Source organism: Manacus candei, unplaced genomic scaffold (genome assembly GCF_025592945.1).
Source record: "Manacus candei isolate 608988 ecotype Guabito, Panama unplaced genomic scaffold, ASM2559294v1 h1tg000179l, whole genome shotgun sequence".
NCBI classification, from domain to species: domain Eukaryota; kingdom Metazoa; phylum Chordata; class Aves; order Passeriformes; family Pipridae; genus Manacus; species Manacus candei.
The window spans coordinates 173,366-198,317 of record NW_026138227.1 but is presented as its reverse complement, the minus strand read 5'-3'; the positions used below and the strand labels follow the sequence as shown (position 1 = coordinate 198,317).

Sequence of the window (24,952 nt, the reverse complement as noted above, 5' to 3'; positions counted from 1 at the left end):
GGTGTGGGCCAGTGGAGCTGCAGGAGAGTGGAAGAGGGCAGAACCTGTAGGTATTACCCCTGATGTGGGATCTCTATGGGTAAGGCCAACCCAGTATCCTTTAAAATCAGAATGCCAGACTGGATTGGTTGCAGGAACAGCTAAATTGGCTCCTCCTGGTTTGCTTGTAGGACGTGAATGCAAGAACCTGCCAAGAAAACCAGTGGACAAGATGATTGATTAGTGCAGGACCTGAGAGAAGCACCTTGAATGACAACCTGGAGGAGTTTCCAGTATTGGATTTAAAAGATGGCCTTTGCATCTCCTTGAGCAAGGAAAGCCAAGAAAGCTTTGCTTTTGCAGGAGAAAATGGGGCAAGCAGGCAGGAAGAAGAGAAGCCCCGTGACTCCTCCCTGAGCCCCAGACAGCCCATGAACTGCCTTGCTGGGAATGGTGGGACGGGCTGGACTCTGCATTGCTCCCTCGGGATGTGTGGTAAGACTGTTATGGCGACTTTTTGAATAGATGGTGCAAGGGCAGCCTTTAAGCAGCTGAAGCATTCCCTGAGGAGAGCTCTGGGTCTGCCAGATGTGTCAGAACTGTTGGAAGCATCTTTGGTGGGGAGGGCAAACAAAGGCCAAGGTGTGCAGTGACCCCCCTGAGAAGGGACTTTCAGTTAATGGCATCCCTGATGGTGAACTTTGTGGGCTGTTCCCCCTGTAGGGCAGGTGATAGTCCCAGCTCCAGTTATGGGAAAAATGGTTAAAAGGGAGCCCCAAAAGCTGGAAGTCCTCCTGGAGGCTCCTGGCAAAGAGAGTTTGCTGCGTTCCCCCTGACAGAAGGACAGTGATAGCTTTTGAGTGCTGGTAGATCCTTTTAATAGATAGCCTTGAGTGTGTCCTTGTTGCACCAGTAGGACTTATCAAAGTCCCCATATTCCAGGAGATAGACACATTGAAGTTTAAAATATTCTTCCTAATCCTTTGTTGGCTTGAGGCTCTCCCCTCAGGAACTGCAGGAACTCCTGGTGCCGCCTGGGCCGATGGATTGGACGCCCCAGCCCCTCCGTTCCTGCCCAGCCACTGGGGCCGTGTCCAGTGGTGGCACTGCCAGCCCTGCAGGTGAAGTGGGAAGGGCCTTTGCAGGTCTGGTGGGTCACATTTATAGCAGGTAAAGTTGCAGTAAAAGGACCTGGGGTCTGTTATTCTTGAGTTCAGAAAGCTCCTTTTGATTGGTGAGCAGGACAAAGTGGATCCTTAAGAGTTCCCATCCGTGTTTGTGTCTCAGCCTGTGTTAGGATTCAGGGCTGTAGCTGTTGTTGTCACTGAGCAGTCAAACTGTGCTTTAAATAATGAGACCCTGGCCTGATGGCCCAGTGTCAAGGCAAAAGGTGGAACGCTCTCTGAGTGTTGAGATGTAACAAGGGCTAATCCTTTTTGCAGTGGGATGGAGCCTGGAAAGTGCACAGAGCTGAGCCCAGGGATTGAAAGGGACCAAGCAAGGGAGGTGAAGAAAGAAGGAAGAAGGGAAGTGAGGCAGCAGGCAAGCAGCACCAAGTTGCTGTGTAAGCAGGTGAGTTGTGTTGAGGTTCCTCAGGCAGGCACTGAGGACTTGGAGGGCTCCAGACAGAGCAGACCTGGGAAGGCCCTCGGTGAAGCCCCTCAGAAACCTGAAGCCCCTGGGCCTTTTGGGGAGCCTGAGCTATTGCAGCCCTGGGGATGGCTTTGGTTTCCTTCTCTCCTCAGAGTAAAACTCTGTGGGGGAGTCTGTGATCTCCCTGACTTTTGTGTCATAACTGAAACTTGGAAGGAGGTTGACCTTGTGTAGTTTCCCAACTGACTTGGCCGGGTTGAACCAGCAGTGCCAGATTGTTGTAGTGTGCAGGGTGTTGTTTGTGTCTGAGCAGTTTGGGGTTGATTTGCCAAGGGGAGCCATGGAATGTTATGGTGTTTTTGTCCCAATATTTGGAGGCAGTGCCCTGGATGAGTTGATTTCTGCCTCACTCCCTGATATCTGAGTTAGGAGATGTACCAAGAACTGGTAGTTTTTGCAGTGGGATGTTCCCTAGAAAGTGCATGGAGCTGAGCCAAGGAACTTAAAGGGACTGAGCAAGCAAAGTCAAGAAAGAATGAAGAAGGGAACTGAGGCAGCAGCCAAGCAGCACCAAGCTCCTCTACAACCAGGTGAGTTGTCTTGAAGTTGATAAGGTGGTCACTGAGAACTTTGGGGTCTGCAGGCACAGGTGACCACCAGAGACCCCCAATGGAGCCCCTCAGAGAACTTATAAGGGTTTGTGTAGATGGGAACAGGTGTTGGGAGTGTCCTGAATGTGCAACAGGAATGCAGGGAAGGAAAATGAACCCTCCTGTCATGCTGACCCCTCCCATCAGCTGCAGTGGAGACCCCTCCGTGTGCCCTTTGGGAGCGGATTGCCAGGACCCCCGTGGGGCTGGGATCATGGCAGGGTGTTGTAAGCAAGGAATGCCTGGCTTCTAAAAGTCACCAGCTGAGTCTTAGAGGCTCCTTTGAAGAGCTGATTTCAGGCAGGCAAATTGCCCCCCAGGAGGGACTCTGTGCCTGCTCTCCCGTGGCTCCAAGGGATCTCTGGCCCTTCACGCCGGCACCGAGATTTTCTCGGGAAGGGCCTCAGATCTCCGGACCAGTCTGGGACACAGGCAAGATCCCCCTGCATTTTGGGACCAAATTGGCCCCTGGAGGGACAGTGCTGTTGGTGCCCCCCGGGTTGGGGCACCCCGAGGACTCCAGCGCGCACCGAAAGGATTATTCGGGGAGATCCTCGGGGTGCCCGGCCCTGGGGAGCTCAAAGCAAGGTCCCTGCCATGGATTCAGGCATTGCTGAGAGTATCCCAGGGGTCCCTGTCCCTGCTAGACAGGGAGCTCTCTAATGGGCTGTAATTGGGTTCTAAAAGTGGTGCTCCAAGTGCCAAAGAAGTGTGGGATTGGGATTAAGAAATGAGCAGTGAGGGTGCAATTGGCTGTTTTCTCTGGAATGTGACTGTGAGAGCTGCAGGAGTGCCAGGTGTGTGTTCCAGTCCCCAGCATTTGGTTTGCACATGTCCTGCTCAGGCACAAGTACAATTTCCTCAGTCCTGAACACAGCAGAATGAGAATTATGGACTGGCAGTGTTAAGGTGATTGGTGTGACAGGGGTCAAACTGGGAAAACATTGGGGAATTCCTCAGTTTGTGTTTTTGCCAAACTCACCCAAACCTCTGCTAGGAAGTGATGGGCTGGAAAAGTTGAGGCAGAAATGGAATTGAAAACTGGGGCTCTTGACACTGTAATTGCTGAAACTAAATGTGTCCAAGCAGCAGCTCTTGTTGTGCAGGGAATAACTCCTGTCAGCAGCAAGGCCCTGACTGAAGTGGCAGCTGCAGTTGTTCCTGTGGTGTGGGCCAGTGGAGCTGCAGGAGAGTGGAAGAGGGCAGAACCTGTAGGTATTACCCCTGATGTGGGATCTCTATGGGTAAGGCCAACCCAGTATCCTTTAAAATCAGAATGCCAGACTGGATTGGTTGCAGGAACAGCTAAATTGGCTCCTCCTGGTTTGCTTGTAGGACGTGAATGCAAGAACCTGCCAAGAAAACCAGTGGACAAGATGATTGATTAGTGCAGGACCTGAGAGAAGCACCTTGAATGACAACCTGGAGGAGTTTCCAGTATTGGATTTAAAAGATGGCCTTTGCATCTCCTTGAGCAAGGAAAGCCAAGAAAGCTTTGCTTTTGCAGGAGAAAATGGGGCAAGCAGGCAGGAAGAAGAGAAGCCCCGTGACTCTTCCCTGAGCCCCAGACAGCCCATGAACTGCCTTGCTGGGAATGGTGGGACGGGCTGGACTCTGCATTGCTCCCTCGGGATGTGTGGTAAGACTGTTATGGCGACTTTTTGAATAGATGGTGCAAGGGCAGCCTTTAAGCAGCTGAAGCATTCCCTGAGGAGAGCTCTGGGTCTGCCAGATGTGTCAGAACTGTTGGAAGCATCTTTGGTGGGGAGGGCAAACAAAGGCCAAGGTGTGCAGTGACCCCCCTGAGAAGGGACTTTCAGTTAATGGCATCCCTGATGGTGAACTTTGTGGGCTGTTCCCCCTGTAGGGCAGGTGATAGTCCCAGCTCCAGTTATGGGAAAAATGGTTAAAAGGGAGCCCCAAAAGCTGGAAGTCCTCCTGGAGGCTCCTGGCAAAGAGAGTTTGCTGCGTTCCCCCTGACAGAAGGACAGTGATAGCTTTTGAGTGCTGGTAGATCCTTTTAATAGATAGCCTTGAGTGTGTCCTTGTTGCACCAGTAGGACTTATCAAAGTCCCCATATTCCAGGAGATAGACACATTGAAGTTTAAAATATTCTTCCTAATCCTTTGTTGGCTTGAGGCTCTCCCCTCAGGAACTGCAGGAACTCCTGGTGCCGCCTGGGCCGATGGATTGGACGCCCCAGCCCCTCCGTTCCTGCCCAGCCACTGGGGCCGTGTCCAGTGGTGGCACTGCCAGCCCTGCAGGTGAAGTGGGAAGGGCCTTTGCAGGTCTGGTGGGTCACATTTATAGCAGGTAAAGTTGCAGTAAAAGGACCTGGGGTCTGTTATTCTTGAGTTCAGAAAGCTCCTTTTGATTGGTGAGCAGGACAAAGTGGATCCTTAAGAGTTCCCATCCGTGTTTGTGTCTCAGCCTGTGTTAGGATTCAGGGCTGTAGCTGTTGTTGTCACTGAGGAGTCAAACTGTGCTTTAAATAATGAGACCCTGGCCTGATGGCCCAGTGTTAAGAAAAAAGGGGGAATGCTCTCTGAGTGTTGAGATGTAACAAGGGCTAATCCTTTTTGCAGTGGGATGGAGCCTGGAAAGTGCACCGAGCTGAGCCCAGGGATTGAAAGGGACCAAGCAAGGGAGGTGAAGAAAGAAGGAAGAAGGGAAGTGAGGCAGCAGGCAAGCAGCACCAAGTTGCTGTGTAAGCAGGTGAGTTGTGTTGAGGTTCCTCAGGCAGGCACTGAGGACTTGGAGGGCTCCAGACAGAGCAGACCTGGGAAGGCCCTCGGTGAAGCCCCTTGGAAACCTTCTAAGGGTAGTTGTGTATGGTGATAAGTGTTGGGAAATGTCCTGAATGTGGAACAGGAATGCAGGGAAGGAAAATGAGCCCTCCTGTAATGCTGACCCCTCCCATCAGCTGCAGTGGAGACCCCTCAGTGTGCCCTTTGGGAGCGGATTGCCAGGACCCCCGTGGGGCTGGGATCATGGCAGGGTGTTGTAAGCAAGGAATGCCTGGCTTCTAAAAGTCACCAGCTGAGTCTTAGAGGCTCCTTTGAAGAGCTGTTTTCAGGCAGGCAAATTGCCCCCCAGGAGGGACTCTGTGCCTGCTCTCCCGTGGCTCCAAGGGATCTCTGGCCCTTCACGCCGGCACCGAGATTTTCTCGGGAAGGGCCTCAGATCTCCGGACCAGTCTGGGACACAGGCAAGATCCCCCTGCAGTTTAGGACCAAATTGGCCCCCTGGAGGGACAGTGCTGTTGGTGCCCCCCGGGTTGGGGCACCCCGAGGACTCCAGCGCGCACCGAAAGGATTATTCGGGGAGATCCTCGGGGTGCCCGGCCCTGGGGAGCTCAAAGCAAGGTCCCTGCCATGGATTCAGGCATTGCTGAGAGTATCCCAGGGGTCCCTGTCCCTGCTAGACAGGGAGCTCTCTAATGGGCTGTAATTGGGTTCTAAAAGCGGTGCTCCAAGTGCCAAAGAAGTGTGGGATTGGGATTAAGAAATGAGCAGTGAGGGTGCAATTGGCTGTTTTCTCTGGAATGTGACTGTGAGAGCTGCAGGAGTGCCAGGTGTGTGTTCCAGTCCCCAGCATTTGGTTTGCACATGTCCTGCTCAGACACAGGTCCAACTTGCTCAGTCCTTAACCCAAGAGAGGGAGAATGAAGGACTGGCAGTGTTAAGGTGATTGGTGTGACAGGGGTCAAACTGGGAAAACATTGGGGAATTCCTCAGTTGGTCTGTTTGCCAAACTAACCCAAACCTGTGCTAGGAAGAGATGGACTGGGGTCTCTGATCTCCTGGGCAGTTGTTTTGCATGACCCTGGGAGCCTCTGGGATTAGACTGGCCTGGGCAGACAGGGAGCAGTTTGTCCTGTGGAGCTGGGCTGGGTTTGTTGAGGATGCCTTGGGAGGCAGGGCTGGAGAGGCTCCTCTGTTGGCTGTAGTGGTGGAAGGTTGTAGCAGCAGGGCTGGAGCCTTCGCCCTCCTGCTCCCCCCGTGAGCCCCGCCGGGCCCGTGCCCTTGGCAATGGAGGGCCCCCCATTGCTGAGTCAGCGGTTCCGGGGGCCAGGAGGGATGGGATCAGGATGCCGAGCTCCGCCCAGGGCCAGGGCTGCCAGTGTTCAACCATGGAGGGAACTGAAAGCACAGTGAGATGGAGGCCAAGCTGCAGTACAGGGATGGGTGAGAAAAGACCCTAGTCCTCAGGTGGAGCTTTGAATTCCCTGGAAAAATGGATCCTGTCAGATGGATCAGGCCCTTGTGGGTGCTGGAGCAGAGGCCTCTCTCATTTTTGGTCACCCTGAAAGGTTGCAAGGACAGCAAGTTCTGACTGCAGGATGAGGTGGCAAACAAAGTGAAGTGGTCCAGAGAAAAGCTGAGGCTAAAATTGGTCCTGTGCCAGAGCAGCCTCGTGCAGTGCTTGTTGCTGTCCCTGAGTGTCCCATTGCAGTGGATATTTCCAAGGGTGCCTTGTGCTGGGGAGCACTGGGGCAGTTCCCTTTCCCTGGGCAGGGCAGGCAGGGCACGTTTCCCCCCTCGAGGGTGGCTCCACAGTCCCCCCCTGTGCCCTGGGAGCGTGGCAGAACACCTGGACCCACTGTCCTTGTCAGAGAGGGCACAAGGGATGGTTGGATGGGGGAGGGAATGGCTCAGGGAGTACAAGCACCATTACAATGAGTAGGGCAGCACCTGGAAAGGAAGAAGGGGAGTTAATCCAGACAAAATCCAAGCACCTGCCCAACCTGTGATATTTTTAGGAACTCAGTGGTGCTGTGGTCCCCAGGAAGTATTGCCCAGGACTAGGCAGGAGACTTCAGGCTCTGTCACCCCCAGAGCAAGTGTCCAGGGGCAGGCAGTGGGGAGGCAGCTCTGTTGTTGAGGATGGGGTTATTTTCTCTGCTTTATTTTGTCTCCAGAGATGTTCTTCCCATTAATCCAAACTGACTCCATCTCCTAACTCTCTGAAGAGGTTTTCTGCTTTTTGTGGGAGGGTAAGGTTTGGGTTCTAACTATAGAAGAGCCAACAAAATAAAGGCTTTGTGGCAAACAAATGGTGTCTCCCAAACTCTTTGTACTTCAAATAGATGCCTTTATTCTTAGTTTTTTCTTATTGGTATTCTCAAGGTACTTAATACCCTGTCTACAGTTATTTATTTTGGCTTCTCTTTTTTATTTGTTACAGAGTTGATGTGACTGACTTCTTTTTGAAATGCAGCAGTGCTCTCAAGGATATTTCCCCCCCACTCCTGGGCTTGTGCAGGGCTGTTGAGTCCGTGTGTGCCACTGTTCTTGTCCCAGGGGGACCGAGTGACATTTGGAACCAAACCTGGGGACTTGAACTCTAGGAATGTTTCTGTGTCTTTGAATTTTAAATTGCACATGAAGCAGAAATATGTTTGTGTTTTCCAGGTTATATTGTCATGAAAATAGAAATGCATCATTGGATCTTACTCCTCTGAGGGCAAACCACCAGACTGATCATTTCTTAGTCCATCAGACCCAGTGCCAGGAACTCAGAGGGCTGTTTGTGTGCAAATGTGCTGAGTGGTGGTGGCCCCCGTGAGACTGTGACCAGCTGGAAATGTGTGTGTGTGTGTGTGCAGAGCTGGGCTGGATCCCTTGGGATTTGGCTCCCAGATCCCCCCCAGCCTTCAGGAAAACCAGAGGCCACCGAACCCTGAGGGAAGGGAGTCCCATTTGCAGAAGGGTTTGTAGATTGGGGAAAAGCTCTCCAGAACAAAGCCTGTGTTCCAAACCCCTTCAGGCCAAAGTCAAGGAGCACAAACCCTGGAGTCATCAAGTTATGAAGTTTGGTTCAAACCATTTCCTAATAAGTCAGTTTTAATGAAGTGTTAAAAGGAGAACTTAAATAAGGGTAATTTCTGATGGAGAATAATGGGAAGAAGTGGTTTAAGTTCCCTAAACATGTTTTATATCAGTCCATGGTTATTTAATTGAGCATTGTTTGGAATTTTTCTTTTTGCATTCGTTCCTGGTGTGCTTTTCTCTATCTAAGGGATGGTTGGAGGTCTTTTTGATTGCTTGAAGGTTTTTAATGTCAGTGCTGGATTGGGGTGGACAGTCATTGTAACATGATTTAGAGTTGGATGCATTTTATTCTGTGTGCCCTCTTTGATGTCTCGTGTTCAGCGAGTGACTGGTCAGAGTTTGGCCCAAGCCTTTGTTTTTCAGGTGAAAAACCCGAAGGGGGAATTGTAGTTGCAGCTTTGCCCTTGAGCTGCAGCTGGAGCCTGGCCAAAGAACAAGGCAAAGCTCCCTGGGGAAGGAAGGGGGAGCCAGAGAAGAAAAGCAGCTGCAGCCAGAAAGGTGGGTTTGGGCGGGAGAAGAGGGGCTGTGACCCAGCAAGGGGCTCTGGAGGGCTCTGGGGTCCCTGTAATGGCTCTGGGGTCCCTGTAATGGCTCTGGGGTCTCTATAGGGGCTCTGGGGTCTCTATAGGGGCTCTGGAGGGCTCTGGGGTCCCTATAATGGCTCTGGGGTCTCTGTAGGGACTCTGGGGTTTCTATCGTGGCTCTGGGGTCCCTATAATGGCTCTGGGGTCTCTGTAGGGACTCTGGGGTTTCTATCGTGGCTCTGGGGTCCCTATAATGGCTCTGGGGTCTCTGTAGGGGCTCTGGGGTCCCTCTCGTGGCTCGGGGTCCCTCTCGTGGCTCGGGGTCCCTCTCCCTGCCGGCACAGGAGCTGCTGCCGCCCCAGCAAGAGGCAGAGGAGTCGCTGCCCAGAAGCAAGAACTCACTGAGAGCTGAACTGGGGCCGTGTGGGCAGGGCCAGAGGGGAGCAAAGGAAGGGATTTGTTGCTAAGAAAAGAAATAAAGTTTGGGTCATTTGTTGGGGAGATTTGTGTCAGTTTCTGATCATTTTTGGGGGTTATTTTTAGTGAGTTTCTGGTCATTTTTGGGGGAGATTTGGGTCAGTTTCTGGTCATTTTTCGGGATGATTTGGGTGAGTTTTGGGTTTATTTTTGTGGTAATTTTGGGTCAGTTTCTGGTCATTTTTTGGGGTGATTGGGCTGACTTTTGGGTCATTTTTTTGGGGAGATTTGGGTGAGTCTTGGTGTCAGTGTTTTGGGGTTTTGGGGTCAGTTTCTGGTCATATCTGGGGCTGATTTTGTATCATTTTGGGTCAGTTTTGGGGGGGGTTTTTTGCATTTTTAGGTCAGGTTTTGGGCCAATTTGGAGTTAGTTTTTGAGGTGATTTGGGCCAGTTTTGGGTCAGTTCTGGATCAATTTTTGGAGTGAATTGGATCAGTTTTTGTGTCACTTTTTGGGGAGATTTGGGTGAGTTCTGGGTCATTTTGGGGGAGATTTGAATCAGTTTCTGGTAGTTTTTTGGGGAGACTTGGGTGAGTTCTGGGTCTCTCCTGATTGTAATTCCTTCAGGCTCCTCTCCTGATTTTAATTTTTTTAGGCTCTTCTCCTCATTTTAATTTTTTAGGCTCCTCTCCTGATTTTAATTTTTTTAGTCCCCTCTCCTGATTTTAATTTTTTTAGTCCCCTCTCCTGATTTTAATTTTTTTAGTCCCCTCTCCTGATTTTAATTTTTTTAGTCCCGTGTCCTGATTTTAATTTTTTCAGGCTCCTCTCCTGATTTTAATTTTTTTAGGCTCCTCTCCTGATTTTTATTGTATTAGTCCCGTGTCCTGATTTTAATTTTTTCAGGCTCCTCTCCTGTTTTTAATTTTTTTAGGCTCTTCTCCTGATTGTAATTTTTTTAGGCTCTTCTCTTGATTTTAATTCTCTTAGGTTCTTCTCCTGATTTTAATTCTCTTGGGCTCTCCTCCTGATTTTTATATTTTTAGACTCTTCTCCTGATTTTCATTTTTTTTAGGCTCTTCCCCTGATTTTCATTTTTTTTTTAGGCTCTTCTCCTGATTTTAATTCTCTTAGGAGAAGAGCCTAGAGAATTAAAACCAGGAGAAGAGCCTAATTACACAAGTAAATTTTCAAACCACCAGCAATCACAAGCCAATTATCCGATTTCCCAAAAGAACTACACGAACAAATACGGTTATAAAACAAAAAAAAAATGCCATAAGTAAAAAATCGCATAGCAACAGTGCCCCCTGGTGACAGAGAAAAAGAATTGCACATATATTTGAGATGAAATACTGCCACCTGCTGACGGAAAACAGGAACTGCATTGAAAAAATTTTGAACAGCGCATGCGCAGTCGTTGGCAAAACGCCGGCGATCACGTGGTAAGTAAGGGCAGGCAGGAGAGGGACCGGCGACGCATGCGCAGTGGCTCTCGTGCCGGTGCAGCGCTCCCTGCTCGAGTTAAGGGCCGGTTCCGGCGGCAGGGCGGGACTCGCGGCCTCCCGTCTGTCCCGGGGTGTGCGGGGGGGGAATAACGTGAAGATTTCTTGGGGTGAAAGCGCAGAAATTAGCGAGGAGGGACGCTAATTTGGGTAAACTCGGTCACCGGAAGTAGTGAGCGACCGGAAGTCCTCCAAGGCCCCGGCCCGGAAGTCCGCCAAGCCCACAGTAAAGATGGCGCCGCCAGGACCGGAACGACCACACTAAAGATGGCGGCGAGAGGCTTCCGCCGCGACCCGGTCCCCCACCCCGCGCCCGCAGCGCCGTCTCGCCGCGCTGCTTCCCGCTGCGGGGACAGGGCGGGGCGCTCGGCGGCGCCGGGCGCGGGCGGCAGGTTCGTGGGCGGCGGCAGGCACCGGCGCCGGCAGCCCCCGTCTCGGGGCCGCGGCGCGCGAGGACCGCATGGCGCGCACGTCGCGCCGCCCTCTCGCCCCGCTCCGCTCCCGCTCCCGCCCCTGCCCCCGCTTCTGCCCCGCTCGCTCCCGCCGTGCCCTGGAGATGCTATCGGGGCTGCGCCGCCGCCTTCCCCCCCCGGAAGCGACCCACGGCGGCAGATTCGACGGAGATCGACCCCGGGGTAAGCTGGGCGCGTCCAAAGGCGCCGCGGGTCTCGCCAAGGAGGGGAGGGGGGGGGGGGAGGCGCGCGGCTGCAGTACCGCTCCCGGCCGTGTCCGCCAGGCGGCGACTGTGAGGCAGGGCCCGGCGCTCGGCGGCGCTCTTGCAAGCGACGCCCCTGGCAAAGCGGCGCTGCTTGGGCACTGCCGGCCTTCCCCCGGAGTGCCCGGGCTGGCCCAGCACCTGGCCGAACCTCTTAGGGAAGAGGCAAGGAACAACTGCGCTTCTTCTGCCCTTTCTTTAGCCCGGGACTGGAACACAGACAAAATCAAGGGGCTCTTGGACCTGTGCAGGCTCCGAGCAGTTTTCAGCCTTCCTTAGCAGGGCATTCTCACCCTCCGAAAAGCTGAAAGGCTTTAACAGCTGGAGACGCGCCTGCAGCTGTGCAGATTAATGTAGTTTCTTTTAGGAAATGAAGGGGAAGTTTTCCTGTTGGGAGCCTAAATACCGAGTCTACTCTGCTTTTTCAATCAGGTGACGAAGCTTAGGGAAGAAAAGACCAAAGGCCTCGAGGTGAGTACATTCTACCGAGTTCTGCTTTTCTGGCATCGGTTTGGGAAAATCACGTGAAATTCTAAAAAGCTTCTCTCCGTGTTTTCTAGTTGTTTTTTCAGCCTTGCTCTAAGTTTCATGTAGAAAAGGGCATAGAATTATTAGAACAGACAAACTAGACTTCCTCGGGAGAGATGGAAGAAAAGTCTGCTGATTCCAGTTCTGCTTTTCTTGTCTTCCCTTCGACTGTCGTTTTCTCTCCCCTGCTGTTCAAATAGGCTGCAGTTAATTGCTCTGCTGAAGAGTTTGCTGTCCTAAGTGTCTGTCAAATTGATGCCTTCAACTCAAGACAGCACCTGCTCCTTAGTTACAAAAAGTTCCTCACAGGAAATGTTCAGGCGTGCCCATAAATCTCCTCGCTGTTTGTTTGGGAGAACAGGCTTTTCTCGTCTGTAACAGAACAGTCGTGTCATCTGCTCTGGAATGCTGGTGGCAATCTAGTCAGAAGAGGACCCCGTGCTTCACTAATTTTCCCTTTTTGTTGTTGGGGGTGACTTCTTCCCAGGCATGTTATTCTTGACCCCCCGGGGCAAACGGAGGTGTCAGCGTCAGGAGCCATCCTAACTGAGGCCCTGGGAGGTCAGTGCTTTTTGTGGGACTGGACGGTGAAGCTGTCTGTGGGAATGACCTGGCTATGGCTCAGGGTAGTCCTAATTAAGGTGTCTTTTACTCCGTGTTCCCAGGCTGCCTCTTTCCCTTCGGTCGCCGTGGGACGCCTCTGGCAGGACTAACCCTGTGGCTTTTATGTCCAACGTGCTGTGCTGTGTGTGCCTGCAGGTAAGAAAAGCTGGGAGTGCAGTCCCTCTGCTTTGGTTGCTGTGTCTCTTTGGGAGTGATTTTGGAGGGGAATCCCAGAGCGATTTGGTTTGAAGGGGACCTTCAAAGGCCAGCCTGTCTTCCGTGGGCAGGGACACCTTCCACTGTCCCCGGTTGCTGCGAGTCCCGTCCAGCCTGGCCTGGAACACTTGCAGGGATGGGGCAGGCTCAGCTTCCCTGTGCAGTGTGCTCTGATATCTCTCCACTGGCATCCTGAAAAATTTTGTCAGCACGTTTTGTGTGACAATGGTAAGCGGGACCTGGGTGAAAATTGGGGTTCTCTGAGGTGCAGAGGGAAAGAATTCTCCTTTGAAGTCCAATGTAATTCAGTTTTGCACGAGTCTTGTCTGACTTATGTTTGAATTGCTTTCTATTCTAGGCAGTTCTTTTAAATTAAACTTTTGTGTCTCCCCCCCAGTATCTTGTACAAGACAAAGCTACCTTTCCTCGTGGGAACGGACTGGCCGGGCTTTGGCAATCTGGCCCCTCGAAAGACTAAGTGACCTCTTCCAACAGGGGAAGACTTTCTGGCAAGCGGTGCCAGGAAGAACTGGAGTTTCTGGAGAATAAAAGCTGGAAGCGTGCCCCTGAAAATCCCCAGCCCTGGGTGGTCAGTGGTCTGACTTGCACGGACCGGTGGCCTTGGCCAGGAGCGGTCCTGCGGGAAGCGCCTTTGCCCAGGCTGTAATTTTAATTTCCCTTGGATGCTTGGCAAAGCCCCTCTGGGTGAGCCCCAGTGCCTGGCAGGAGCAGAGCGGGCTTCCAGGGAGGTATTCACCTGGTCAGCGTCAGGAACCATCCTACCTGAGGCCTCGGTGAGTGCTTTTTGGACGACTGGACGGTGAAGCTGTCTGTGGGAATGACCTGGCTATGGCTCAGGGTAGTCCTAATTAAGGTGTCTTTTACTCCGTGTTCCCAGGCTCCCTCTTTCCCTTCGGTCGCCGTGGGTGTGCCGGACGCCTCTGGCAGGACTAACCCTGTGGCTTTTATGTCCAACGTGCTGTGCTGTGTGTGCCTGCAGGTAAGAAAAGCTGGGAGTGCAGTCCCTCTGCTTTGGTTGCTGTGTCTCTTTGGGAGTGATTTTGGAGGGGAATCCCAGAGCGATTTGGTTTGAAGGGGACCTTCAAAGGCCAGCCTGTCTTCCGTGGGCAGGGACACCTTCCACTGTCCCCGGTTGCTGCGAGTCCCGTCCAGCCTGGCCTGGAACACTTGCAGGGATGGGGCAGGCTCAGCTTCCCTGTGCAGTGTGCTCTGATATCTCTCCACTGGCATCCTGAAAAATGTTGTCAGCACGTTTTGTGTGACAATGGTAAGCGGGACCTGGGTGAAAATTGGGGTTCTCTGAGGTGCAGAGGGAAAGAATTCTCCTTTGAAGTCCAATGTAATTCAGTTTTGCACGAGTCTTGTCTGACTTATGTTTGAATTGCTTTCTATTCTAGGCAGTTCTTTTAAATTAAACTTTTGTGTCTCCCCCCCAGTATCTTGTACAAGACAAAGCTACCTTTCCTCGTGGGAACGGACTGGCCGGGCTTTGGCAATCTGGCCCCTCGAAAGACTAAGTGACCTCTTCCAACAGGGGAAGACTTTCTGGCAAGCGGTGCCAGGAAGAACTGGAGTTTCTGGAGAATAAAAGCTGGAAGCGTGCCCCTGAAAATCCCCAGCCCTGGGTGGTCAGTGGTCTGACTTGCACGGACCGGTGGCCTTGGCCAGGAGCGGTCCTGCGGGAAGCGCCTTTGCCCAGGCTGTAATTTTAATTTCCCTTGGATGCTTGGCAAAGCCCCTCTGGGTGAGCCCCAGTGCCTGGCAGGAGCAGAGCGGGCTTCCAGGGAGGTATTCACCTGGTCAGCGTCAGGAACCATCCTACCTGAGGCCTCGGTGAGTGCTTTTTGGACGACTGGACGGTGAAGCTGTCTGTGGGAATGACCTGGCTATGGCTCAGGGTAGTCCTAATTAAGGTGTCTTTTACTCCGTGTTCCCAGGCTCCCTCTTTCCCTTCGGTCGCCGTGGGTGTGCCGGACGCCTCTGGCAGGACTAACCCTGTGGCTTTTATGTCCAACGTGCTGTGCTGTGTGTGCCTGCAGGTAAGAAAAGCTGGGAGTGCAGTCCCTCTGCTTTGGTTGCTGTGTCTCTTTGGGAGTGATTTTGGAGGGGAATCCCAGAGCGATTTGGTTTGAAGGGGACCTTCAAAGGCCAGCCTGTCTTCCGTGGGCAGGGACACCTTCCACTGTCCCCGGTTGCTGCGAGTCCCGTCCAGCCTGGCCTGGAACACTTGCAGGGATGGGGCAGGCTCAGCTTCCCTGTGCAGTGTGCTCTAATAGCTCTCCACTGGCATCGTGAAAAATGTTGTCAGCGTGTTTTGTTGGACGACGGTGAGCAGGACCTGGGTGAAAAGGACATTCTCTGAGGTGCTGGGAGAAGGAGGACTCGTGCGGGCACCTGCAGAGACAGCGGGAACGGGAGCGTGCTGCGGAGGAGGGAAATTCCAGGGGGTGGGTGCCGAGAAATTTGGCCTTCCCTCGCCCTGTGCTCTGCACTTAGCAGTGGGTCAAGTGCAGAAGTTTCCTGGGGACCCTGGGAAATGATGCCGGGTCTGCCAAGAAAAGTGGGGCCAAAGGAGCAGGACCTGGGTCTGCCAGCGTGGGAGAAACAAGGGACGGGTCATCCTCTGCCTCCAGGAGGGAGGGCAGCAGGAAAGGCCACGGACTAAAGCACTCAAGTGCCGTTCCCCAGGGAGCCCCTGCCCAGACCTGAACTTGCTTCTGCACTTGCTGTCCCTTTCCCAGCGGAGCCGAAGCGTCGGGTGCCGCTGCCGGGGGGATGGAGCTGCCAAGGACAAGCTGGGAGGGTGTTTGCGAGGGAAGGGGGTAGAAGGAGCTCTTGATGTGCTTTTTTTACTTCTTCATCCCACAGAATTGCCACGAGAGGAAATACTTCAGAGGGGCTTCCCTCCAGATAAGGCCTGAAGATGCCAGGAGGTTTCAGCCGGGAGGAAAGGAGCTGTGGAAGAAAAGCAGCCTAAAAACAGCCAGTGGGGATCATCAGGTTTTCCAGCCAAGAAGAACAAGGAGAGAGATGAGGGAATCGGGTTCCAATTCCTAATGCTTTGGTGGGTGCAGGAATGATTTCTGTGTGTTTTCCAGTCCCTTTGGATTCCTGGGATGATTTTAAAATGATGGCTTTAGCAATCAACTAAATCGCAGATGTTGTTTTTGAGAGGAAATGATGCCAAAGAAATGCAGAGTTTTGGGTCAGTTTTGGGGATGATTTGGGTCAGTTTTTGGGGTCAGTTTGGGGTCATTGTTTGGGGTGATTTGGGTCAGCTTTTGGGATGATTGGGGTCAGTTTTGGGTCAGCTTTTGGGATGATTGGGGTCAGGTTTTGGGGTCAGTTTTGGGTCAGCTTTTGGGGTGATTTGGGTCGGTTTTGGGTCAATTTTTGGGGAGCACTGGGTGTTACTGGGGGTTGTTGAGGAGCACTGGGTGTTACTGGGGTGTACTGGGGAGCACTGGGTGTTACTGAGGGTTGTTGGGGAGCACTGGGTGTTACTGGGGAGCACTGGGAGAGAAAATGAAAAATAAAGAGAATAAAAAATAAACGAAGTAAAGAAGGAAATATAAAAAAGAAAATTTAAAAAAAAAGGCAAAAAAACTAAAAAGGAAATAAAATGAAAATGAAATAAGAGAGAAAAAAAAAAAAGAAACCCCTTCTTGGGCACCCCGTTTCCTCTCCTCCCCCCCCCCCCGAACCGTAAATTGCGGGGTCATCACCCCTAAAATGTGAGAAGGGGACCCCGAAATGTGGGTGAGGGAACCCCAGGGAGCCGGAAAAGTGGAGGGGGAGCCGCAGTAAGAAAGCGAAGCCGGGCGGTCGGGCGGCGGGGTGGGGGGGGGGGCGCATGCGCAGTCGTTGGCAAGACGCCGGCGATCACGTGGTAAGTAAGGGCAGGCAGGAGAGGGACCGGCGACGCATGCGCAGTGGCTCTCGTGCCGGTGCAGCGCGCCCTGCTCGAGTTAAGGGCCGGTTCCGGCGGCAGGGCGGGACTCGCGGCCTCCCGTCTGTCCCGGGGTGTGCGGGGGGGGAATAACGTGAATTTCTCCTGATTTTAATTCTCTTGGGCTCTTGTCCTCATTTTAATTTTTTTAAGGCTCTTGTCCTGATTTTAATTTTTTGAAGGCTCTTCTCCTAAATTTAATTTTTTTAAGGCTCTTGTCCTGATTTTAATTCTCTTGGTTCAAACCATTTCCTAATAAGTCAGTTTTAATGAAGTGTTTTCCAGTCCCTTTGGATTCCTGAGATGATTTTAAAATGATGGCTTTAGCAATCAACTAAATCGCAGATGTTGTTTTTGAGAGGAAATGATGCCAAAGAAATGCAGAGAGAGAGCATGGAATCATCCTGGGATCCTGGAGTGGTTTGGGTTGGAAAGGATCTCAGGGATCATCTCCTTCCACCCCCTGCCACAGGCAGGGACACCTTCTAATAGACCTCCAGCCTGGCCTTGGCCACTTGCAGGGATGGGGCAGCCACAACTTCTCCGTGCCAGGCCACCTCCCCACCCTCCCAGGGAAGAATGTCTCCCTTCTGTGCAATCTTTCCCTTTCTTCTCTGCAGGAAGTGGGCTGGGACAAGGGAATTGGCTCCCACGAGGCCGAGGATCAGAGCGGGCTGTGCACAGGGGACAACTTCCACTTCCGAACGGGGAAGGGCCCCTTCGTGCCCACCCCTGGCAAACTGGGACAGAGTAACATCTGCCTGCAGCTGGCTGGAGTTCCCGTTGGCTCTGGGCTTTCAGCCCGCCGGGGCTGCGGCGGGAGCCGCGCGGAGGGAACGGGGGCCGGGGCCGCGCCGAGGGCCGGGGCCGGGCTGAGCGGGCGGGGCGGGGCCGCAGGGCCAGGCGGGCTGGGATTGGGCGGAGGCGCTCGAGTGCTGATTGGGCAGCGCTGCCAGCCCGCGGTATAAAGGGCCGGCGGGGCAGGTGGGGGCGGTTGTGTGTGGGGGCTGAGGGTGCGGCCCCGCTGCTGCCCGGGCTGCGGAGGGGAGAGCGCCTTGGCCGCTGGGTTTGTGCACCGGGGCAGCCGGGGGCGTTTAGGGGCGCCTTGTGCTGGGCGGCGGGGCCCGGGTAAGCCCCTTACCTGCCGGGTGCCCCCGGGGAGAGCCGTGGCATGGCTGTGGGTCCTGTGCTCTCTGGGTGTCTGAGGGTTTACTTTGGGATCCCAAACCCTTTCCCCGTGCAGGGTTATGAGGCAAAGACTGCTTTAACTTGGTTTTTTGGTGCTGCGTTAATGCTTTTTGCTCGTTCTGTGTCCATTTGCAGCCTCGCTCGTGGTTTCCCCTGGTGCGGAGGCGAGTTGTGCTTCCTGCTGGGAGAGAGAACGGCCTTGGGAAGCTACTCCATGAGCCACAGCTGTGCCGAGCCCGGCAGTCTGTCCAGGTAAGAGCAGGGCTTCTACTGCCCGTGAGGAGCTGGGTTTGCTGTTGGAAGATAGAATGTGCCTATGCCTTTAAATGCAAGGACAGGCAGAAGCCGGGAGGGACCCTGAGCAGGTTTGGTGGCACGACAGCAGTTTGAAAAGACCTTGACTGTGGGAGAAATGTCCAGGAAAACGATTCCTTTTTTGCAGGGAGGCAGTTTGCGAGGACAGGGGGGTTGCTGTGCTCTCTAGCAAAACTACTGACCTTGGGATGTCTAGGGTGGGGAGATGTTGGCCACGTGTGGGCTGGAGCAAAGGTGTGTGGGTGCCTGTGTGTGACAGCCGTGGGTGTGCAGGAAGGGGGGTTCTGGTGCCATTGGAGCTGCCAGGGAGCCAAAAGGGGCACGGTTGTCTGAAAAAGGCAAAAAGTCTCAGTCTCTGTTGACACGTGTACCAAAGGAGATGCAAATTTTCCCTTTCTCGTTGCAGACTTCGCAAAGCTCCCCAGGAAAGGAAGCTTTATATTCCTCCCCAGCTTTATGCTAAAGGTTTCCTTCCTCCTGTCTCAGCACCCTTTCTGCTGTTGGGAGAGCACGAGGTGGATGGAGAGGATCCCCAGGCATCCGCAGGCACAAGGGACTCATACAACTGCGATTTTCCTCCAGCCCTCGTGAAAGGGACTTCCAGGATACTCTTGGGAATGTACCAGCTCTCCTGCTGGAGCTTTTCTATGGAATATTTGAACACAAAGGGTAAAACTAAAGTCAGGTCTGTTCTGGAGTATGTTACACTTGTGCAAAACTCCGTTCTTCTGTTTATTTTCTGTTCTGGAAAGAACAGTCTGGGGTTCCTGGGCACTTCCTATTGAGTGATTCCATGAAAATAATTTTGTACTGAAAGGGGAAAGGAGCTGTCTGTGGGAGGTCAGGTGTCCATGATAAAAGCTTTATGCTTTTCAGTCAGATAAGCCTTAAAATATCTCACAGTGTATAGGAATGCCTGGCTTCTAAAAGTCACCAGCTGAGTCTTAGAGGCTCCTTTGAAGAGCTGTTTTCAGGCAGGCAAATTGCCCCCCAGGAGGGACTCTGTGCCTGCTCTCCCGTGGCTCCAAGGGATCTCTGGCCCTTCACGCCGGCACCGAGATTTTCTCGGGAAGGGCCTCAGATCCCCGGACCAGTCTGGGACACAGGCAAGATCCCCCTGCATTTTGGGACCAAATTGGCCCCTGGAGGGACAGTGCTGTTGGTGCCCCCCGGGTTGGGGCACCCCGAGGACTCCAGCGCGCACCGAAAGGATTATTCGGGGAGATCCTCGGGGTGCCCGGCCCTGGGGAGCTCAAAGCAAGGTCCCTGCCATGGATTCAGGCATTGCTGAGAGTATCCCAGGGGTCCCTGTCCCTGCTAGACAGGGAGCTCTCTAATGGGCTGTAATTGGGTTCTAAAAGTGGTGCTCCAAGTGCCAAAGAAGTGTGGGATTGGGATTAAGAAATGAGCAGTGAGGGTGCAATTGGCTGTTTTCTCTGGAATGTGACTGTGAGAGCTGCAGGAGTGCCAGGTGTGTGTTCCAGTCCCCAGCATTTGGTTTGCACATGTCCTGCTCAGGCACAAGTACAATTTCCTCAGTCCTGAACACAGCAGAATGAGAATTATGGACTGGCAGTGTTAAGGTGATTGGTGTGACAGGGGTCAAACTGGGAAAACATTGGGGAATTCCTCAGTTTGTGTTTTTGCCAAACTCACCCAAACCTCTGCTAGGAAGTGATGGGCTGGAAAAGTTGAGGCAGAAATGGAATTGAAAACTGGGGCTCTTGACACTGTAATTGCTGAAACTAAATGTGTCCAAGCAGCAGCTCTTGTTGTGCAGGGAATAACTCCTGTCAGCAGCAAGGCCCTGACTGAAGTGGCAGCTGCAGTTGTTCCTGTGGTATGGGCCAGTGGAGCTGCAGGAGAGTGGAAGAGGGCAGAACCTGTAGGTATTACCCCTGATGTGGGATCTCTATGGGTAAGGCCAACCCAGTATCCTTTAAAATCAGAATGCCAGACTGGATTGGTTGCAGGAACAGCTAAATTGGCTCCTCCTGGTTTGCTTGTAGGACGTGAATGCAAGAACCTGCCAAGAAAACCAGTGGACAAGATGATTGATTAGTGCAGGACCTGAGAGAAGCACCTTGAATGACAACCTGGAGGAGTTTCCAGTATTGGATTTAAAAGATGGCCTTTGCATCTCCTTGAGCAAGGAAAGCCAAGAAAGCTTTGCTTTTGCAGGAGAAAATGGGGCAAGCAGGCAGGAAGAAGAGAAGCCCCGTGACTCCTCCCTGAGCCCCAGACAGCCCATGAACTGCCTTGCTGGGAATGGTGGGACGGGCTGGACTCTGCATTGCTCCCTCGGGATGTGTGGTAAGACTGTTATGGCGACTTTTTGAATAGATGGTGCAAGGGCAGCCTTTAAGCAGCTGAAGCATTCCCTGAGGAGAGCTCTGGGTCTGCCAGATGTGTCAGAACTGTTGGAAGCATCTTTGGTGGGGAGGGCAAACAAAGGCCAAGGTGTGCAGTGACCCCCCTGAGAAGGGACTTTCAGTTAATGGCATCCCTGATGGTGAACTTTGTGGGCTGTTCCCCCTGTAGGGCAGGTGATAGTCCCAGCTCCAGTTATGGGAAAAATGGTTAAAAGGGAGCCCCAAAAGCTGGAAGTCCTCCTGGAGGCTCCTGGCAAAGAGAGTTTGCTGCGTTCCCCCTGACAGAAGGACAGTGATAGCTTTTGAGTGCTGGTAGATCCTTTTAATAGATAGCCTTGAGTGTGTCCTTGTTGCACCAGTAGGACTTATCAAAGTCCCCATATTCCAGGAGATAGACACATTGAAGTTTAAAATATTCTTCCTAATCCTTTGTTGGCTTGAGGCTCTCCCCTCAGGAACTGCAGGAACTCCTGGTGCCGCCTGGGCCGATGGATTGGACGCCCCAGCCCCTCCGTTCCTGCCCAGCCACTGGGGCCGTGTCCAGTGGTGGCACTGCCAGCCCTGCAGGTGAAGTGGGAAGGGCCTTTGCAGGTCTGGTGGGTCACATTTATAGCAGGTAAAGTTGCAGTAAAAGGACCTGGGGTCTGTTATTCTTGAGTTCAGAAAGCTCCTTTTGATTGGTGAGCAGGACAAAGTGGATCCTTAAGAGTTCCCATCCGTGTTTGTGTCTCAGCCTGTGTTAGGATTCAGGGCTGTAGCTGTTGTTGTCACTGAGCAGTCAAACTGTGCTTTAAATAATGAGACCCTGGCCTGATGGCCCAGTGTCAAGGCAAAAGGTGGAACGCTCTCTGAGTGTTGAGATGTAACAAGGGCTAATCCTTTTTGCAGTGGGATGGAGCCTGGAAAGTGCACAGAGCTGAGCCCAGGGATTGAAAGGGACCAAGCAAGGGAGGTGAAGAAAGAAGGAAGAAGGGAAGTGAGGCAGCAGGCAAGCAGCACCAAGTTGCTGTGTAAGCAGGTGAGTTGTGTTGAGGTTCCTCAGGCAGGCACTGAGGACTTGGAGGGCTCCAGACAGAGCAGACCTGGGAAGGCCCTCGGTGAAGCCCCTCAGAAACCTGAAGCCCCTGGGCCTTTTGGGGAGCCTGAGCTATTGCAGCCCTGGGGATGGCTTTGGTTTCCTTCTCTCCTCAGAGTAAAACTCTGTGGGGGAGTCTGTGATCTCCCTGACTTTTGTGTCATAACTGAAACTTGGAAGGAGGTTGACCTTGTGTAGTTTCCCAACTGACTTGGCCGGGTTGAACCAGCAGTGCCAGATTGTTGTAGTGTGCAGGGTGTTGTTTGTGTCTGAGCAGTTTGGGGTTGATTTGCCAAGGGGAGCCATGGAATGTTATGGTGTTTTTGTCCCAATATTTGGAGGCAGTGCCCTGGATGAGTTGATTTCTGCCTCACTCCCTGATATCTGAGTTAGGAGATGTACCAAGAACTGGTAGTTTTTGCAGTGGGATGTTCCCTAGAAAGTGCATGGAGCTGAGCCAAGGAACTTAAAGGGACTGAGCAAGCAAAGTCAAGAAAGAATGAAGAAGGGAACTGAGGCAGCAGCCAAGCAGCATCAGGCTCCTCTACAACCAGGTGAGTTGTCTTGAAGTTGATAAGGTGGTCACTGAGAACTTTGGGGTCTGCAGGCACAGGTGACCACCAGAGACCCCCAATGGAGCCCCTCAGAGAACTTATAAGGGTTTGTGTAGATGGGAACAGGTGTTGGGAGTGTCCTGAATGTGCAACAGGAATGCAGGGAAGGAAAATGAACCCTCCTGTCATGCTGACCCCTCCCATCAGCTGCAGTGGAGACCCCTCCGTGTGCCCTTTGGGAGCGGATTGCCAGGACCCCCGTGGGGCTGGGATCATGGCAGGGTGTTGTAAGCAAGGAATGCCTGGCTTCTAAAAGTCACCAGCTGAGTCTTAGAGGCTCCTTTGAAGAGCTGATTTCAGGCAGGCAAATTGCCCCCCAGGAGGGACTCTGTGCCTGCTCTCCCGTGGCTCCAAGGGATCTCTGGCCCTTCACGCCGGCACCGAGATTTTCTCGGGAAGGGCCTCAGATCTCCGGACCAGTCTGGGACACAGGCAAGATCCCCCTGCATTTTGGGACCAAATTGGCCCCTGGAGGGACAGTGCTGTTGGTGCCCCCCGGGTTGGGGCACCCCGAGGACTCCAGCGCGCACCGAAAGGATTATTCGGGGAGATCCTCGGGGTGCCCGGCCCTGGGGAGCTCAAAGCAAGGTCCCTGCCATGGATTCAGGCATTGCTGAGAGTATCCCAGGGGTCCCTGTCCCTGCTAGACAGGGAGCTCTCTAATGGGCTGTAATTGGGTTCTAAAAGTGGTGCTCCAAGTGCCAAAGAAGTGTGGGATTGGGATTAAGAAATGAGCAGTGAGGGTGCAATTGGCTGTTTTCTCTGGAATGTGACTGTGAGAGCTGCAGGAGTGCCAGGTGTGTGTTCCAGTCCCCAGCATTTGGTTTGCACATGTCCTGCTCAGGCACAAGTACAATTTCCTCAGTCCTGAACACAGCAGAATGAGAATTATGGACTGGCAGTGTTAAGGTGATTGGTGTGACAGGGGTCAAACTGGGAAAACATTGGGGAATTCCTCAGTTTGTGTTTTTGCCAAACTCACCCAAACCTCTGCTAGGAAGTGATGGGCTGGAAAAGTTGAGGCAGAAATGGAATTGAAAACTGGGGCTCTTGACACTGTAATTGCTGAAACTAAATGTGTCCAAGCAGCAGCTCTTGTTGTGCAGGGAATAACTCCTGTCAGCAGCAAGGCCCTGACTGAAGTGGCAGCTGCAGTTGTTCCTGTGGTGTGGGCCAGTGGAGCTGCAGGAGAGTGGAAGAGGGCAGAACCTGTAGGTATTACCCCTGATGTGGGATCTCTATGGGTAAGGCCAACCCAGTATCCTTTAAAATCAGAATGCCAGACTGGATTGGTTGCAGGAACAGCTAAATTGGCTCCTCCTGGTTTGCTTGTAGGACGTGAATGCAAGAACCTGCCAAGAAAACCAGTGGACAAGATGATTGATTAGTGCAGGACCTGAGAGAAGCACCTTGAATGACAACCTGGAGGAGTTTCCAGTATTGGATTTAAAAGATGGCCTTTGCATCTCCTTGAGCAAGGAAAGCCAAGAAAGCTTTGCTTTTGCAGGAGAAAATGGGGCAAGCAGGCAGGAAGAAGAGAAGCCCCGTGACTCCTCCCTGAGCCCCAGACAGCCCATGAACTGCCTTGCTGGGAATGGTGGGACGGGCTGGACTCTGCATTGCTCCCTCGGGATGTGTGGTAAGACTGTTATGGCGACTTTTTGAATAGATGGTGCAAGGGCAGCCTTTAAGCAGCTGAAGCATTCCCTGAGGAGAGCTCTGGGTCTGCCAGATGTGTCAGAACTGTTGGAAGCATCTTTGGTGGGGAGGGCAAACAAAGGCCAAGGTGTGCAGTGACCCCCCTGAGAAGGGACTTTCAGTTAATGGCATCCCTGATGGTGAACTTTGTGGGCTGTTCCCCCTGTAGGGCAGGTGATAGTCCCAGCTCCAGTTATGGGAAAAATGGTTAAAAGGGAGCCCCAAAAGCTGGAAGTCCTCCTGGAGGCTCCTGGCAAAGAGAGTTTGCTGCGTTCCCCCTGACAGAAGGACAGTGATAGCTTTTGAGTGCTGGTAGATCCTTTTAATAGATAGCCTTGAGTGTGTCCTTGTTGCACCAGTAGGACTTATCAAAGTCCCCATATTCCAGGAGATAGACACATTGAAGTTTAAAATATTCTTCCTAATCCTTTGTTGGCTTGAGGCTCTCCCCTCAGGAACTGCAGGAACTCCTGGTGCCGCCTGGGCCGATGGATTGGACGCCCCAGCCCCTCCGTTCCTGCCCAGCCACTGGGGCCGTGTCCAGTGGTGGCACTGCCAGCCCTGCAGGTGAAGTGGGAAGGGCCTTTGCAGGTCTTGTGGGTCACATTTATAGCAGGTAAAGTTGCAGTAAAAGGACCTGGGGTCTGTTATTCTTGAGTTCAGAAAGCTCCTTTTGATTGGTGAGCAGGACAAAGTGGATCCTTAAGAGTTCCCATCCGTGTTTGTGTCTCAGCCTGTGTTAGGATTCAGGGCTGTAGCTGTTGTTGTCACTGAGGAGTCAAACTGTGCTTTAAATAATGAGACCCTGGCCTGATGGCCCAGTGTCAAGGCAAAAGGTGGAATGCTCTCTGAGTGTTGAGATGTAACAAGGGCTAATCCTTTTTGCAGTGGGATGGAGCCTGGAAAGTGCACAGAGCTGAGCCCAGGGATTGAAAGGGACCAAGCAAGGGAGGTGAAGAAAGAAGGAAGAAGGGAAGTGAGGCAGCAGGCAAGCAGCACCAAGTTGCTGTGTAAGCAGGTGAGTTGTGTTGAGGTTCCTCAGGCAGGCACTGAGGACTTGGAGGGCTCCAGACAGAGCAGACCTGGGAAGGCCCTCGGTGAAGCCCCTCAGAAACCTGAAGCCCCTGGGCCTTTTGGGGAGCCTGAGCTATTGC

At 52.8% G+C, this 24,952-nt stretch overlaps 2 protein-coding genes across 9 annotated transcripts in view; both read left to right on the top strand.

The window, feature by feature from the left end:
- Positions 1-24,952, top strand: part of LOC127463893 (uncharacterized) — a 57,796-nt gene that overhangs the window by 26,993 nt on the left and 5,851 nt on the right. Inside the window, exons 1-3 of one of the 8 annotated variants that reach the window (XM_051773920.1) lie at positions 21,274-21,429; positions 21,911-22,040; positions 24,687-24,816. The gene's annotated coding sequence lies outside the window, so the exon portion shown is untranslated. The other 7 variants (XM_051773925.1, XM_051773917.1, XM_051773924.1 and 4 more) reach the window with 7 other exon arrangements.
- LOC127463897 (uncharacterized) lies at positions 10,805-17,939 on the top strand. Its single transcript, XM_051773931.1, has 5 exons — positions 10,805-11,139; positions 11,652-11,690; positions 14,525-14,626; positions 14,951-15,034; positions 17,157-17,939. Exons 3-5 carry the CDS (start codon positions 14,594-14,596, stop codon positions 17,502-17,504), a joined length of 465 nt encoding a protein of 154 aa, XP_051629891.1. The 5' UTR covers positions 10,805-11,139; positions 11,652-11,690; positions 14,525-14,593; the 3' UTR covers positions 17,505-17,939.